At 35.4% G+C, this 18,784-nt stretch overlaps 1 protein-coding gene across 2 annotated transcripts in view; it reads left to right on the top strand.

Annotated features, from left to right (window-relative positions):
• DMD (dystrophin) overlaps positions 1–18,784 on the top strand; it is a 2,781,977-nt gene that overhangs the window by 2,088,829 nt on the left and 674,364 nt on the right. For both annotated transcript variants that reach the window (XM_081115404.1, XM_081115406.1), the window contains one exon: positions 14,321–14,532. In XM_081115404.1, coding sequence (XP_080971530.1) covers positions 14,321–14,532 — 212 coding nt within the window. The remainder of the gene's footprint in view (positions 1–14,320; positions 14,533–18,784) is intronic.

Below are 18,784 nucleotides of genomic sequence, written 5' to 3'. Positions count from 1 at the left end.
ATGCATAGAGAGGACTCTTGTGTGATTTTAAAGAGCTGGAGTGTAGAGTTCACAACAGGCAATGGAAATAAAGAAAGGGGGAAAGTAGACAATGGATATAATACAAAAGATCTTGTAAGGTCATGAGTTTTTATTTTATTCTGAAAGCAATGGGAGGTTGACATTAAAGAAATTGAATAAGTGATGACAAACTCAGATTTTCATCTTTAAAAGCCTTCTCTAACCAGAATCCTGAAGATGGGTGGGGAGTGCAAAAGCTAGTATTAGAACAGTGGTTCTCAGTCCTGGCTGCATATTAGAATCACTAGGGGCAGCTTTCACACAAAAAAATGCCACCCCAAACCAACTAAATCAAAATCTTTGAGAATAGGGCCCAGACATTGGGTATTTTTTAAAAAACTCTCTAGTTGACTCAAATGTGCAGGCGAGGTTATAATTCACTAAATAAGACAGAGCATCAGAAAGCTTGTAATTAAAACAGTCTAGGGAAGAGACAACTGGATGATAAAGAGGTTGGAAGAGCAATTAATGAGGTTGAATAAATGACCTGGCATCTTGGTTAAAGCATAAAGATGATAGAGGAACTAAGTATGATTTGGAGGTTTCTCCTAGAATCACTAGGTAGAAGAACAGATGTGTGTCAGTGATTAAGGGAGAAGGGTGAAGATGATGTGATCAATTTTGGGTATGTTGAGTATTTAAAAGATATTTAGTGGAGGTTTGGCAATATGGATATGGAGCTAAGGAGAGAGTTTTTAGCTTAAAATGCAGATATGACTATGATCATTGTAAAGGTAGTAAAGGAAGCAATATAAAGAAACTTACCAGAGAAAATATATAAAGTGAAAAGAAAAGGTCAAAAGGAGACTCCAAGGTAATAGTAACATTTAAAAGATTAGCGGAGGAGACTGAGGAGTAGCCAAAGAGACAAAATAGAATCTAAAATAGATGTTTCCATGTTAATCAAAAGGAGAAGGCTTCAAGGAAGGTTCATCAGTGATGGAAAATATGGAAGGGGTGTCTGGAGAAATAGACTTTAGAATCTCCAATGCTTTAGTAACTTAAAAGTCATCATTATCAAAAGTAATTTCAGTGGTAAAAGTCAAAATGCAGTAATTGAGAAGGATATGTGTGGTATAGTGAATGTAGACCAGTGCTTCTGAAACTTCAGGGTGGATACAAATCACCCCACAGCCTCTTGTTTAAAAATGCAGATTCTATTCAGTAGGTCCAGGGTGGGGCCTGAGATACTGAATTTCTAACAAGTTCCCAAATGATGCTGATGCTGATGTTGCTGAGTCATAAACCATTGTTTAAGTAGCGCTGGTATAAAACACTTCCATGAAGGAGAAAGGCATTGGATTGGCCAGATATGGTGTAGACCCAGAAGAAAAGAATTTTTGTTTCTTGTTTTCTTTTTATTTATTTATTTATTTTTAAATTATATTTTATTGATTTTTTACAGAGAGGAAGGGAGAGGGATAGAGAGTTAGCAACATTGATGAGAGAGAAACATCGATCAGCTGCCTCCTGCACACTCCCCACTGGGGATGTGCCCACAGCCAAGGCACATGCCCTTGACTGGAATCAAACCCGGGACCCTTGAGTCCGGAGGCTGACACTCTATCCACTGAGCCAAACCAGTCAGGGCTTGTTTTCTTTTTAGATGAGATTCTATACTGAGATTGAAGATAAAGGATGGGTGAAAAAGAGTATCAGTTCTCTTAGGAAGTGGAAGCAATTGGAATACTGAGTGTAGAGAGGGAATTAGGCATGGGTAAGAGAGACACCTACACCTGAAGAGAAGGTAAGGGAGGCTGGAAATACAGAACTGTCTATCAATAGATAATACCTGCCATTTTGCCTTTTAACCCATAGTTTCTGTTCAAAGAATTGTTTTATATGTATTTATTTTTATCATTTAATATAGATGACTAGACTGTAGAGTGTATTTGTGAAGATAGGAGTAAGCCCATTTTGATTTTCAAGTACAACTTGAATTTTTGGCATTTGTCAAAATTTTGAATGATAAGGCACAGGGCTAAAATTTAATTTGTGTTCAGGGAGAAAAATAATGCCTTTTTCTACATATTTTTACACATATTTATATTCCAACAAATGCATCAGTTTTGATGTGCAAATTTACAGTGGAGATTGAGTTTTATTGTCTGGATCACATGCTGATGACACAGTAGTAAATCTGTGGTGCTAGAATTATAATGGTACCCTTTAGCTCCAATTTACTTACTTTCCTATTTAAAAAAAATCATTCCAATTACAGTTGATATACAATATCATAGTAGTTTCAGATGTACAAGACAGTGATTTAGACATAAAACTTACAAAATAATCATCTTTATAAGTCTAGTACCCACCTGACACCACCTTTAGTTCCAGTTTAATTAACGCTTTCTGAACCCTTTCGAGTTGTACTTTATTTTCTACATTTGGCATTTAATTAGTTGATGACTGAGGCATCCCAGACACATGATTGTCCAGCAATATGTTGTTATCTATACTATATCTAGATAGTTTCTTTTCTGTATCTTGTGAGTGACCTAGGAATATAAACTGAAATATTTTTGTACAACTATAGATCAAGCGTTTCCCCCAGCTTCAATCTTTCATCTCAACCAATAGCTTGCCCCTGCCAAAGGAAGCCATTTTTAAAATTAATTAATTTTAGTTTATTTTTTAATGATCAAATAATATACTTCAAAATACTGGACTGGTTAGTGGTTGAACATCAACCTATGAACCAGGAGATCACTGTTTGATTCCGATCAGGGCACATGCCAGAGTTGTGGACTCAATCCCCAATAGGGGGCATGCAGGAGGCAGCCTATCAGTGATTCTCATCATTGATATTCCTATCTCTCTCTCCCTCTCCCTTCCTCCCTGAAATCAATAAAAATATATTTAAATATATACGTACTTCAAAATCCACCTGGTTATGTAATTAATAAAAATAGCTTACACATTTCATTATGACTGGATGTTAGTATTTCCTCCAAATCTCTGACTCTTCAACCAGTGGCAAAAATGCAGTCCTCCTTTTAATTTAATTCATCTTTCACTATGGAAACCAATGCACATTTCCTATGTTTTATAACCAAAACAGGAGAGTGAGCTTTCTTCAGAGAACTAGCTCATTTTGTCTATTAGAATAGTCAGCATACATTAAAGGAGGTGATATAGTTTTTGACAGTATGTTGATTAGAAAATTAAGAGATCTGTCTGAATTCCATTTTCAACTCCTCTACATACACATTGGGTGTGACTTTGAGCAAAACATTGTATTATTTCCACTCCTATAAATGCTGTTTACTATGTTTTAAACTTCCTTATTCCACAGATGGTATTGTTTTCTTAATTGGAAAGTGATCTTAATGTCTTAGAAAACTGCTTAAATAACACCCTGCTTTGTGTTTGCTGTGAGAGAGCATTTTATATAACATTTTATTATGAGAAATTCAAATACACAGAAAAGCTGAATTATACAATGAATGCCCATCTAAATTCTGCTATCACTGCATCCATTTATCTGCCTATCATTCTATTATTATTTTCTGATGCATTTCAAAGTAAGTTTGGAAACATCAGTACTCTTTACACCTAAACACTTCAGCATGCATATCATTAACTAGAACTCAACATTCATTTATAGTCATTTTTGTTTGCTTTCAGGAAAATTTACACAGTGTCAAGTGCACAAATTTTATGTAAACAGTGGTGGAGGAAATTTTTCCCTTCTTCCTTGGTAGGTTCTTTGACTAGTTTAAAAATACAATTGATATAAAATAGATTAACAAGAGAAAAACAAATTTAATTTCATATATGCAGGAGTTGCTAGTGGCCAGAGCAGGCAGCTTTTACACCTTTTAGACAAGAAACAATGCATTTGTGAAGAATTGACAAGACAGAGAAGTTAGGACTTGGGGTAGTAAATTAGTGAGGAAGTAACAAGGTTTGTTACATAGCCTTTTGGTCCCAGAATTCCCTATCTCTGGTGATAAGTATGCCTTTGTTCCACTCTCCTCGTACAGGGAGGGTACCTTTCACATGGGAGATTCATTTTCTGCTTTCAGGGGGACAAAGGAGGTCAGAGGGTCCTTGCACTGGCTTTTTTTCAGTAACTTTAATTCTAAATAATCAATATTGCAAAATATCATGTTTTGGGATAGCATATTCTGTTCCTCTTTAGTACCATTTAATGAGTATTAATGAATGGATACACCTGTGTGATGCACACCTCAATCAATATACAGAAAAATATTATCACAACAGAAAGGAAGAACTTTGGGGTATTAACTAGACTTCTTGTGATCATTTTATAATATAGTATACAAACACCAAATCATTATATTTTACACCTGAAAATAAAGCAATGTCATGTCAACTATGCTTTAATACAAAAAAATATAAAAAGGAATTTTTTAGTTTGGCTTGAGTTTATTTTAATTGAATTTTAGCATAACTGAATATAAGATTGCCAAGCTGAATCATACCAATGGTGCATACAGGAGAACCATATATGGCTGTTGATCTGCTATTTATTCATCCAGGCACTAGGGTAACAGTTCTCCACAATAACCTTAAACCTCTATCTCTAATAGAAACATCAAGGAAAAAGCATTTCACAGATTTTTAGAGCTGGAAAGAACCCTAGGAATTATTCAATCTACCCACCCCCTTTGGTTTATAGCTCAGGATTTGAGAAGTCCAGTGGTGTTATAAAAGTACATGACTGCCCACTTTTACCCCTATAATTGAGAGATAGCTAGCAACCAGATACTCTGCTTAGGGCCCTGTGTCCATTATTTCTTTAATCTTCCTGCTATTATTATCCCCATTTTACAGAGAGTGAACTGATTGTGAAAATAGCATTAAATTACTGATCTTTGTCATTTTCAAACTAACTTTAACTGTTATATTACTATTTTAAAATATTTTAACTTAATCATTTATTCTGGGTCTGCTTTCCATGGATGTAAACTAAATTCTTGGCTTTTCAGGATTTAGAGAAGAAGCAGATATCAAAAGTAGTCATAGTGGCTAGGATTTCATCATGTGCCTGTAACTCCCCGCTCTTTTCAGCTTTTTTGGTCCAAAATGTTTTAGACATTTTATTCTGTGTTTGCACAACAACCACATTCCTCTCCTTTTCCTCAATAGAGTAAATGTCCATTCCCACTGGCTACCTTTGACTTCATGGTTAGCATATTTGCTTCTTCCTCTTCTTAATGGGTTTAACTTAAGACTCCTCTTTGCAGATCTTAATTATAGATAACCTTCTATAGAACCATGTTTAAATGCCTTGTGGAAGTAGAAGGAATAAATCTTAATATTCCCTATAATTTTAGTATATTACTATCACTTTCCTTGCCTCCTTGTAAGTCTGTAAATGGCAAATTTTGAAATAGGCTCATATTGCTTAAGGTATAGTTGTATCCTAACTTTGTACAAAAGTAGGATAATGGTGGTTTCTTTGTCTTCAGTTCCCTTCTTGATCATACCTAACGTTCTGTTGACTATTTTAGCCTCAAGGACCAGTGCGTTGTGATTCTCACATTTTTTTCTGGTCCTAAAAAATAGTTCAGACCTCATTGTCTTAACTTCAATTGGGATCATTTTCCATACAGTTGACCATAGTTAAATATCTGCTACTCTTCACCCATTCATATGACCTCACAGGGTTTACCTGCACTTTAACTCTTCCAGCCAGATGTATTCTGCCTGTGGAACGCTTGTGTACTTGGGGGAATCACTGAGATCCTCAGTGTATTCCTAGCAGATCAGGAATGCTTGCTGATGACTATAATTCATTGTTGAAGCTTCTCTATATGGAGAAGCAATAACACCTTGTTTAGTGTGGTCCTTGATGCTTTTATTAATTTTTTAACTTTATCTTCATGGCAATTCTTTGGTTTGTGCAACTATGATTATTTCAGTTTTTCATGCCTAACATTTTGTTGACTATTTTAGCCTCAAGCAACAGTGCATTGTGATTCTTACTTTTTTTCTGGCCCTAACAAACAGTTCAGAGCTCCTTGTCTTAATTTCATTTGGTATCATTTTCCTTACAGTTGACTATAGTTAAATATATGCTACACTTCACCCATTCATATGACCTCAGCTGAGGAAATTAAAGTTGTGGCAAATCAACATTTGCAGATTAAATTGTCAAGCTTTTTCTCTAAAACTTGCTCACAGTAACTTCTAATTCTCAGCCTGTAAGTTCAGTGCAGAAATTGCAACAGAGCTGTTCTTTGTTCTGTTGCAATGTATATTCAAAAGGCAATCATTTCATTTTTGTACATAACATTTTTCCCTAGGAGAGATGTTGTAGGAATTTATATCAGTCAAGAATGTGTATTGATAATCCAACATAGCTAGCTTAAAAACTTGAAGTGATAGATTGGTAAGTACTCAATCAACTGAACTATTTCTTTCTCTACAATATTGTAGTTCTTGACGTGATTGCTGTGTTTCCAATTTGGCACTTTTGGAGATCCGTAAATCAGGACACATGCTGAGTTCCAGTCTGTCATCCTGAGTCTTAGCAATGGTTATTTATTTCCTTTCATTATCCAGTGTTTACTTATGGCACAAATCAGTTGAGAAGCTTTCCATGATAGACCTCTGAGAGAAAAAATGCACACATTTGGATAGCTTTTCAACTGCCAACATGCACAGATTGTCTGAGTTTATATGCATATATTTTATCATTATTTCACTTTTGCATGTCAGATGAATCTGGTATAAATGCAAATCTAACAATATGGGCTCTAGTGACCAAATACATTGCCATACTATATCTTTGGTCTATCAGTAATATCCTGCGTGAAGTGTTGTGACTGTGGTAAAATTCTGTAGTTTGAATTGTCCAATTATGGACAATTACCATGTCTGTTTCATGTCCAACTGCCACAGTGGTCCAGTTCCTAGATAACAGCTTCTTTTTGATGATCTTCAGATGCTATGTTTACTTTCATTCCTCGACAAAATGAAATATATCTAGAACTTCTAAAAATATTGTATATGTTTCTACAAAGTCTACTCTTAGGACAGCTTTATCACTCAATTCCACTGTTGTTTCTTTTATTAAATAACTGAAAAGCTGCTTCACTACTCTCTATGTGCTCATTTGTTTCTGTGAGTCTAGTCTGGTTCACTATCCAATGATTATTTCTACAATGATCTTTATCACACAATTCTAAGGTCTAAATTGTATCGTGTCCTTAGCAAAGCCATGCATCTCTCATTATCATTTATATCTGCCCAAGTGATGCATATTTACAGGTTGCAACCCTATTAAAAAAGGTGAATTTTCCAAAATTGTATGAGAATACATTTTGCAAGTCAAATAATATTTCACTTAAATTCTTATTGAGTACAACATACATCACGAAAAATGCACACATCCTAAATGTCTAGCTTGGTGAATTTGCACAAACTGAATACATCTGTGTAATCATCACTCAAATCAAGAGATGACCAGAACCTCAGAAGCCCTCATTATGTCTCCTTTAGTGACTACCAGTCCCACAAGAGTAACCACTATTTCAATTTTCACAATATTCTTACTTTATCCAGTTTTTGTACATTATGTACATGGAATAAAATAGTATGTCCTTGTTTGGGGCTGGCTTCTTTCCCTCAACATTGTTTGTAAGATTAATATATATGATTGCACATAGTTGTAGATATTTCATAATTATTGTTATATGGTACTCTATTGATAAATATATCACAAAGTATTTATCCATTTTACAGCAGATGGGAATTTGGGTAATTTCCAGTTGGGGACTCTTCCAATTTAGTACATATTTTTGGTGAATATAAGTATGGATTTCTCTGGAAGTACAATATAGCTATGCAATACCTGGGAGTGGAGTACAAGTCAAATAATATTTTAAATACACTTGATAAATTGAGCGTATAGGGAAATCTTATGGTGAGTCCTTTTGTAATGGAAATAATATCTCCATAATATCTTCTATGCAAAATGGATTCCCACATATGGTTAATTATTTTACAAGGGGAGATACATCTGCTGATTGTATTTCTAGTATTCACCTAATTGTACTTAAGTTATTAACAATATGATATTTTATTGTTGTTATTATACTCTAGAATGCAGTATGTTTCAAAATTTGAAAATGCCCATGGAAATATTCTTATCCCGCCCTGGCCGGTTTTGCTCAGTGGTTAGAATATCATCCTACGGACTGAAGGGTTGCAGATTCAATTCTGGTAAAGGTCGTGTACCTCAGTTGCAGGCTTGGTCCCTAGCCCTGGTGGGGGAGAGCAAGAGGCAACCAATCGATGTGTCTCTCTCACGTCGATGTTTCTCTCTTTGTATCTCCCCATTCACTCTAAAAAATCAATGGAAAAAAATATCCTCAGATGAAGATTAACAAAAAAAATTTCTTATCCAGTATACACATGTATTTTTCAATACTAATCAGTCCAAAATTTAATTTAAAAGACAGGCTAAAGTAATAAGACATTCCCACAGATTATCTCTGATCTACATTGATTTTAAGAATGTTAGAGAGAGTTATCATTAAATTAATTTTAACTCACAGGATGCCCCCTCCATACTTTTCAATTTATAGATTTTTTTAATCAAAGGAGAATATTCTACTAGTAAACATAACAGTGAAGTTGTTTTATACACACACACCAAAAAAAATGGTTCATTTAAAGGCATTATTAGAAACAAATATGCCCAGAGAATATTTGTTTACTTATTATGGAGATCATGAACAGTAAAAAGAAAACAAAAAGGGAAATGTAAAAGACTCAAGCCATTGTTCAAATTATGTAAACTTAAAATGCAATAAAGAAACTGATTGCTTTTCAGAAAGAAAGACTCTGGTATTGGGCAAAAGTTAACTTTGGAAGTGGCATTTTTACATCATTATAAAGAGGAAGCATGAATAATTGAAATAGTCTACATATACAATTCATTTGACAGTTATTGAAAGTATACCAAGTGTCAAGCACTGGGTTGCACACTAAGAATTGTTTTAATGAATAAAACTCTAACTTCAACTAGGTTCCCCCAGAAGCATACCTTCAAACAATGATTTGAGTGAAAGTGGTTTATTTGTAAAGTGATCCTAGGAAGTACCAGTAGGAAGTGGGACAGTGAAATAAGGAAAGGAGCCAGTAATTAAGCCAATTATTGAGTAGGTTTTTGCTGTGAGCAACTACTGCTCAACCCTGGCAAATAGAGAAAATCACACCTCATAGTTGTCACCGACAAGGGGTAATTATCTTCCAACTCTCATCCATCATTGACTGATTCATTTGTCAATTCCCTACAATAAGATTTCTACTGCTTCACTAAAATAATTTCCTGTATGGTCTTCAAGGAATTCTGTGTGGTCAAAGCCAATGAATACTTTTGGCACAGGCTTTGGGGAGTCTGACTGCTTGGGCCCAAGTGTTGGATCTACCACTCACTATCTGTATGACCTTAAACCAGTTCTTTAACATTGTCTCTATTTCTTCATCTGTTTAATGAGAACAGCAACAACAACATGAACAATGATACCTACCTCATAATATCATCATGATGATTAAATGAGTTATTACTTGTCAAAAACTTAAAACAGTGCTTTAAGCAGAGCAGGTTTTCAAATAACCGTTATTTAATATTCTAGCAATTCTTGTGACATCTATGGCATTTAAAAGTGTTTTTTGAATCTCATTCTTGTCCAAGTTTCTATAAAATTTCACTTTCCAAGTATTCTATTGCCTCTCTAGTCATTTTTCATCTTATTGGCTACTTTTCTATGTCCTGTCTTGGTGTTTTCTAGTGTTCCATTCTTAACCCTCTGTTCTGCTTAATCTATACACCATATCATTGAGAATGCATTCACATAGATGGCTTCCATTTTTACTCTTCTGTAGTGATTTGTAATCCCAGATCTCTCTCTCAAAATATACAGGGTGGGGCAAAAGTAGGTTTATAGTTGTGATATGTGAAACACAGTTTATTCTTGTGTTATTACTCATTACTATATTATTTTCCATGTGAACAACTGTAAACCTACTTTTGTCCACCCTGTACAGCTATGCCACAGCACCTTCAGTCCATCTGACTGCATAATTGTCCAATGTGGATGATCCTCAAAACTCATTCTTTTCCCTGGAACAGCTCATCCTAGATTCTTTGAATAGATAATGAATAATGCCTCTATCTAACAGGCACCAACCAGAAGGGAGGTAATCTTAGACTCCTTTGTTTACCCAGTGCTTAGCATAATGCCTATTATGTAGTACATGGTAAATAAAATGGTGACCAGCAGACTAGATGGATGGATTGATGAGTAGCAGTACATAGAGGAGTAGATGGATTGTTGAATAAGACTGTAGGCTATAAATTTATCTAGTTAAATCTGATTATCTGATTATCATGTACAGTTGAAGGTCAAAGATGAGAAAGCAAATCCTTAGCGAGATACACATCCCAATGAACTAGTTTATCTTGCTACCTTACACACATGGCCACTTTGGGATGAAAACTTTCATTGCAAAGATTGAACAGACATTGAAATTGTGTGTTTGTCTGAAATAATGGTCTAAGCCAGTGGTCAGCAAACTGAGGCTCATGAGCTACATGTGGCTCTTTGGCCCCTTGAGTGTGGCTCTTCTAAAAAGTACTGACTTCTGCGCATGGGCCACGAAGTTTCAATCGCACTGTACGTGCGCATCTGCACGTGGTATTTTGTGGGCCAAAGAGCCGCATGTGGCTCTCAAGCCGCAGTTTGCTGACCACTGGTCTAAGCTATAAAAGTTCCCTCTTTTTTTCCACAATTAAGAAATATCTACCCACATAATAGGAAAAACTACTTATTCATATCAAGTGATGTTCATTAAAAGTTACACATTATATCTATACTACTGAAATGAAATATAGGATTATAAAGTATCCACTGGTATGAATATGAATGGCTTACCAGGTTTATGTAAGAAATACTGGGCATTCTAAAAATGTTATCACTAATTAAGGCTGATTTAGGCAAAGGCAAATTAGAATCAAAGACTTTTTAAGGAAAGTCAATTTTATTATCTTCAATTACACATAGTATATGTCAATAGGCTAAGAAAAACAGTGCCAACTATCCTACATAATAAAAGCCTAATATGCAAATTGTCCCCTTGGGTGGGTGGTCACTGGAATTTTGACTGGGAGACTGGGAGTTCAACCGCTCGCTATGATGTGTGCTGACCACCAGGGGGTGGTGCGGAAAATGGTGGGTGTAGGTGACATGGTGCTGGCAGTGGGTGGCAGTGGAGGCGCTGCTGGCCTGATGGGCTCCAATGAGAGCGGGACTGCAGCAGAATGGTAGAGAAGGTGAGTGGGAGGTGCCAGGCCAAGGCAGGTGCGAGCGGGGGTGAGGGGGCTGGGGAGGGGAGGCCTGATCACCCCTCCAATCACCCTGCAGATGGCTACCAGCAGTGGCTCTGACACTTCCATTACAGAGAAAGGGCAAATAGCAATATTAAAATATTTCTTCTAATTATTTTCCTTTCAAGGTGCATGAATCCATGCATCGGGTCAATAGTACATAATAAAGTAGCCTGTTATAAATTGAAAGAATGGATTGTAATTAGAATATCAGTTCTATGTTGTTCTATGATAGAAAAATATTTCAGAACACTTAAGGACATTTTTATTTATATTTTAAACAGTTTCTTATAATAGCAATTACACTATTAATTTTGTAAACTAAAGATTAAATAGAAGAATAATCAATAACTCTACATCTCAACTATGACATATGTGGTACTTCCCAGTGGGGCAACAACAACAATGAAACAAACACAAAAGAATAGTTCTCAAAGATTATAAAGAAAGACTGACATTTAAACAGAGGTTGGTATGTTAACTGAAGTTGGAATATAATATGTTGGCTGGTTTTGCAACATAACAAACACCTTGACAGAAATAAACCCAATAAAAATAATGAGTGCCCTTAGTTTTCTAGATACCAGATTCTTGATTTCATGTCATAATTACTAGTCTTGTAGTATTTATCTAGTCCTGACAGTTATTTACAAAATATCTCAAGTACTTATCTAACTCATAACTTCTCAAAACTTTAAGGCAACAATAGAGTTAATTAAGAAAAACTGAGCCAACATGATGAAATAAGAAGCACAATGTTATAATACTGTGATGGTTTCTTTTCCTTTTTAATAAATTTATTGCAGTGACACTGATTAACAAAATTATCCAGGTTTCAGGTGTAGAATTCTATAATACATCATCTGTATATTGCATTGTGTGTTCACCATCCCAAGTCGTCTCCTTCCATCACCGTTTATCCCCCATATACCCTCCTCCACCTCCCCCCACTCCTCTCACCCCTTCCATTCCCACACTATTATCAGTGTCCATGAGGTTTTCCCCCCATTTTTTTCCCTTTTGCTCGATCCTTCCACCCCCACCCAACCCCTAATGCATCGCAACAGCTGCCAGCCTGCTCTCTATCTATGAGTCCATCTCTGTTTTGCTTGTTAGCTCATTTTGTTCATTAGATTCCACATATGAGTGAAGTCTGTGCTGTATACATTTTACTTGTCCACCCATAGCCAGGCTTTGCCCTTCTTTACCCTGCTGTCTACTCTGGGAGGCTGATCTGTGTCATCATAGATCTCTCATGCCCTCTGGCTTCCAGTTGGTTTAGCCACTGGGGAGCCCTATTTGGAAATTGAAGAGAACAGGTTGAGTGAGGTCAGGATATTTATTCTCCTAGTTGCCTCCCCAGGAAGTTGCCTCAGGCTGACTATGTCCCTTGACAAAAGGTTACTGCTCTTCTGAAGGTGGTTTCTCTTCATAATTCTTGGCTTCTGGCCACTTCTCCTTCCCCTGATTTCTTGTGCCTAGATATAGTAACAGCACCACTACTGCAAGGCCTAGTTCTTGTATATCTTTGGTGATTTTCCTATACCCTGATTATGTTTTAACTTATTGTTTCTGTAAATAAACTTCTCAGACTGTTTGGGCCAATCACAGAGAAAAACATGTACATCAAACTAAATATTCCAGAGGGTGGTGGAAAGACATTTAAGCATTTAAATGGAGAGTGAGGTGATCAGGTCTATATTAGTTATCACTCTGTCTAAAGTGTAGATGTTACATTGAAAAACAGAGGCTTGGGGTGGAGGACTACATGGAATCTATTGCAGACATGTAGGCAAAATATAATAGAACTTTGCTGTGGTAATATTGGTGGTTTATTACTTGTTTTCTATGACATTATTTCTATTTTATGAAACCAGAATAAAGAAAAGATAGAATTATCCTTAAAGGAAAGAAAAATAGTGTGGTCATATTTATTTTAGCATTCTAAATTGGAGTATTTCAGAGCATAATCTATAGGCAAATCATTTATTATCTTTGATTCTCAATGATACCAAAAAATAGGTTCAGTATAAGCCTGTCATACTTACAAAATATCATCAGCATGAATTTTTAGATATTGTTATAAGGAATTTCCAGAATGCCCATCTGCTCTTGGGTAGCCCCAGAAGAAAGCCCTAGAAAAAGGTTTTAAGAGCAAGTGATTTATTTGGGAGTTGAGGAAAATATCAGTAGGGGAGTGAGGAAGTGAGACAGGTATGGCAAGACAGCCAATAAAGGATGGTGCATTATCAAGCAGGTTACCACTGTGGGCCAGTGGAGCTTTATCTCACTGGGAGAATTCTGGAACCGTTGAAAAACACATGCCTCACAGTTATGTGCCCTAGCATCAAGGGGGCTAAAATATTCAAATCCCAATGCCTACTACCATCAGTCATTGCTTACAGACTGTTCCTAGGAGGTGGATTGGCAAGAGGGAAAGTGTCAGTTCCTTGGTGTATCTAGCCTACCACTTAGATGGCAAAACAAACTCTTTATGGTAATACAAAGCCTTCAAGGAATGAACTGCCAATGATGGTATTGGAAGTCAGACTGTTAGAATCTGAAGTGGTAAGGACAAGGTGTTTGGGGTTCTGCCAAAGAACCTTTCTAAAATTTTATTCATATTTGGTTCTAGGGATTGAGAATAAACAGATTTAATTGTTTACATATAGTATTTATGTTCTAGGTCACCATCATGGAGATAATTTAACAGAAACTCATTTTGCCATTGAAAACCAGGAAGGAATTCAGTTGTCGATCATCCTAGCTATAACGAAGTGAATACTTTTTTTTTAAATGAGTAATACAGAATGTGAGATATTTGGATGTTAAATTGAAAATATCTTCTTAAGACTAGCATTTAATCCTATATATTTATTTTTCCTCTTATTCCAGTTGAAAGAATTCAGAATCAGTGGGATGAAGTACAGGAACACCTTCAGAACCGGAGGCAACAGTTGAATGAAATGTTAAAGGATTCAACACAATGGCTGGAAGCTAAGGAAGAAGCCGAGCAGGTCTTGGGGCAGGTCAAAGGCAAGCTTGAGTCCTGGAAGGAGGGTCCCTACACAATGGATGCAATCCAAAAGAAAATCAAAGAAACCAAGGTTAGAATCAGAGATATGTTCTTAAAATTAAATACGGTGTACACTGGAGACAATTATACAGAGGATTAACATTTAATGATTTTTAAGGTAAACTTATTAAAATAAAATTGCATTTATGCTAAAATGAACAGTAGACAAAGTAGAGATTACAGACTAGACTAATATCTATCTTAAAATTGATTTAGTTCAATAATCTGGATATAATGGGCTGGTGTTCACATTGTAACATCTTTTTAAACTACTTCAAAGTTGATATACATACTTATGCAGGAACATAAGTCAATCCCTTAATGTCTTCCTAGAAAAGGTAACAGCTCTACTTTTCCTACTTTGTTTAAGGGCCCCAAATGGAAAAGGGAAGGGTGTGTGTAAGGATAAGGCAGAGATAAAGTATATTCTCACTTTCTCTTCCCATTCTCTGACTTCCAGCCCAGCTTCTCTTCTTTCTCTGCCTTTGCTTCCTCCCCTTTGCCCAAAACTATATCACATTTTTGTCCACTTAATAATCTACAACTCTTCAGAATAAAAGAAAAAGGAAAATAAAATTTGTTTGACTATGTTTTATTAAGCACCATGCATGGCACTTTATATGCATTGAATTTTTTCAAACCTTGTATGTATGGGTCAGTTTTGAAAGACCTTAAATATCAAACAAAGGGCAGCCTTTGGGAAACTTTCAACAGGGAAGTAAATTGGTGGGAACTTGGTCAGATTGAGTATTTGATCAAAGTCCTGTTTAGATTTTTTTCTTTATTGATTAAGGTATTACATATGTGTCCTTATCCCCTCATTGCCCCCCCCACTCCCATTGATGCCCTCACCCCCCTGGTGCCTGTGTCCATTGCTTATGCTTATATGCATGCATACAAGTCCTTTGGTTGATTTCTCCCCTTTACCCCCTCCCTCCCCTACCTTCCCTCTGAGGTTTGAGCATCTGATCGATGTTTCTCTGTCACTGGATCTGTTTTTGTTCATCAGTTTATGTTGTTCATTATAATCCAAAAATGAGTGAGATCATGTGATATTTATCCTTCTCTGACTGACTTATTTCGCTTAGGATAATGCTCTCCAGCTCCATCCATACTGTTGCAAATGATAGGAGTTCCTTTGTGTAGATGTACCACAGGTTTGTTTTTTGGGTTTTTTTCTGGCAGAAAAAGGCCTTCTGCTAAACAAGTATCTGAATCTCAAATTAGTTATGTGATCTGAGAAAAAAAGTCATCATTTTCTTGAATGAAGTGACTTCCATTTCTAAATTAGGCAGAATTTAGACTATGATAAGCTCTATAGCATATGTACCTTCACTAAGTTCATTTGAATAAGAACCCCTGAAATCCCAATAACTTCATACAATTAAGGTTAATTTCTTGGTTGTGACATAGCCCAATAGAGGTTGAAGAACCTTTCTTGGGAGCTCTTCCTTTTCCACACACATCCTGTTGACCAAACTTGTTCCTAATTTAATTTCAGGAATAGTTAATGGGAATAATGAGGTAGTAAGCTTTGAATCAGTCTCTGCCATATCTATTTTTCAAAGGCTCTAAACTACTATGAGGACAAGGTTTTAATTTATATGACAAGAATGTTAGAAAGTCAGATAGGATTTTAGAGGCTTATCATGACCTCATTTGGAAGCAACATGTAGACAAATAAAAGTTTACTCTCACAAGATACTTGTTACCAATAAGATATTCTCACTTGGGTGAACGTGGATAAATTAGGAATTTCTAATGGTGATTTTCCCAATTCCTGATCTATGTGAAATATAGAGTTTATATGTTTATTCTTTTTTAAAAGTTTATTGTTGAGAGTATTACAGATGCCCTCCTTTTTTCCCTCCTTTTCCCCTCCACCAGGTTCCTACCCCACCCCAGGCCTTCACCACCCTATTGTCTGTGTCCATAGGTAATGCATGTATGCATATAAATTCTTTGGTAAATCTCTCCTAGCCCACCCCCTTTTCTCTGAGATTCATCAGTCTGTTCCATGTTTCCATGCATCTGGTTCTATTTTATTCATCAATTTATTTTGTTCATTAGATTCCTTTTTTGTTAATTTTTATTTTTAGATTAAACTGTTGGTAGCTATGTATTTATTGTTATTTTATTGTTCATATTTTTCATTTCTTCTTCTTCTTCTTCTTCTCCTTCTTCTTCTTCTGTCAGATTTCAGGCATTTCTAAATCATGGCCATTCTGTATTTTAGTTATAATTTTGATGTGGTTGTGGGAGGCAATGAGTACCGAGTTTACCTACACCACCATCTTCAAGAGTCTCCTGTATATGGTTATAGTTCTGGTCTTATCCATAAGGTACTCAGTATGTTATATCATTCCTTTTTTATCTAAAAAAAGATTAGGATTCTATGAATCTAGAATATCATGGGACAAGATGGTTAACTGGTAAGGAGGAATTAACAGGGTGAAAAAGACCCTTGAATAGATGAGGGGAAGGAATGATGAGAGGCATATAGTGACAGATTTGATTAGAAGGAGACTCTGGAAGTTGGCAAGTGAGAAATAATCATCTTAAAACCTATGAGAATCCTAAAGTGATAGCAAGAATGATTAGGATTTAACAGCTCATAGAAAGCAAGGAGCTCTAAATAAGAGACAAAAAATGCAAAAGGAAAAATGAAAGGAGAAAAAAAACAATTTTTGTCAAAACAAGTAAGATGTTTTAAACACCTAAAACAAAGACAAGATTGTATTATAATTTCAGTCTTTGTCAAACTTTTGATATAAAAATTTTGCTTTTGAATAGTCAGTAGAAAACTACATCATAAAAATGGCAACTGATGTTTTTGGTTGTGTTATGTTTGTGAGGAATTTAATTATATATATTGCTGCAAGTTTAATATAAGTTCATAATACAGATAAGAATGACCAACATTGTAATTTTCCTGTCATTTATTGCTTATGGCATATGGTAAAAATAAGAGTAATTCTAATGCTAATACTAACTAGCATATAGTAATTACTTGCTATTTGTCAAAAACTGTGATTTACTTTACATATATTGGATTATTTTATTCTCTCAAAAACATTCCAAGAAAAGCACTCTTATTGCTTCCAGTTTATAGGTAAGAAAAGTGAAGCCGAGAGAAGTTCAGTAACTACACTTAGAAGTGGCTGAGTTAAGATGTGAACATATAGTGCTTGTTCTTATAAATGACATCACATATCTTCTCTTTTACCCATTGTATGTCTATGTGGTTAAAATTAATCAAGAAATACCCTGAGAATCAGAAAGGGAGACAACTGTAATTATGAATTGACATATAATATATTACTGATAAGCCAACAAGTAGAAAATAAAAATAATGAAATAGTATACTGGGGAGAAGTTTATATATTGTTTTACTATGAAAAACTAAAAAGGATTATTGCAAATTGGATTCCATTTTTAATGAAACTACTACTTTTAATTTTTATGCAAGTCAGAGAGCCTATAAAATGGAGGTCTACTCTGTTCTCACTGCTGAATGACATTAGCTGGCTTATCACTTACAATTTTCTTTTAGGAAGAAAATGTGATAATAGACATAAGGAGACATTGATTGATTTGACCAAAGCCCTTTTTGTTCCATAAATTTTTTTCTGAGTCTTTGTGCCTAAGATTAGCAAGAGAGACAGTGAGCCTTGTAAGGCAATCATTAGACTGTGTCTACAGAACTGATCACTGATGACTGTCCTCAGTGTCACCAATGAAACCAATGAAATGGTTTCAAAGACAACCGCCAGCACTGTTGCACTCTTTGAATTTTTAAACCAGTCACTGTACCTGAGTAAAAGGGAAAAATCACCTACAATTCTGATATTTTAGTGTTCATGATTGCTAATATTTATCTCTAATCTTTTCCATTTCTTATCTACATATTTAATTGTCTTCATAATGTAGATAAAATTTTGATTTCTGATTTTTAAGTCAGCATTATTGATGAAATATTTATATATGTTGCTACATACCTTTTAATAGTTATTTTTAATTCTTTATAATACTTTATTAAGTTTTATATTTAAACATTTTCTTACTCATTGGATATTTCAAAAACCTCCACTCTGGATTACAAAAAAATGGAGAAAAAGTGGAACAATAACAACCTCTTCAAAAATACAAATCTGATCTGAGATGGCATCTGGGAAAAGTCCATCTTGAAAGTACGGGTAGGGTGGAAAGAGATGAAAACCAGAGACTTTTGATTTGGCAAAAGAACAGACTGCATGTAGATGGCCTATTATGTCAATAATGAA

This window comes from Myotis nattereri (assembly GCF_964212035.1).
Source record: "Myotis nattereri genome assembly, chromosome: X".
In the NCBI taxonomy this organism is placed as follows: domain Eukaryota; kingdom Metazoa; phylum Chordata; class Mammalia; order Chiroptera; family Vespertilionidae; genus Myotis; species Myotis nattereri.
This window is presented reverse-complemented; position numbering and strand designations above follow the sequence as displayed.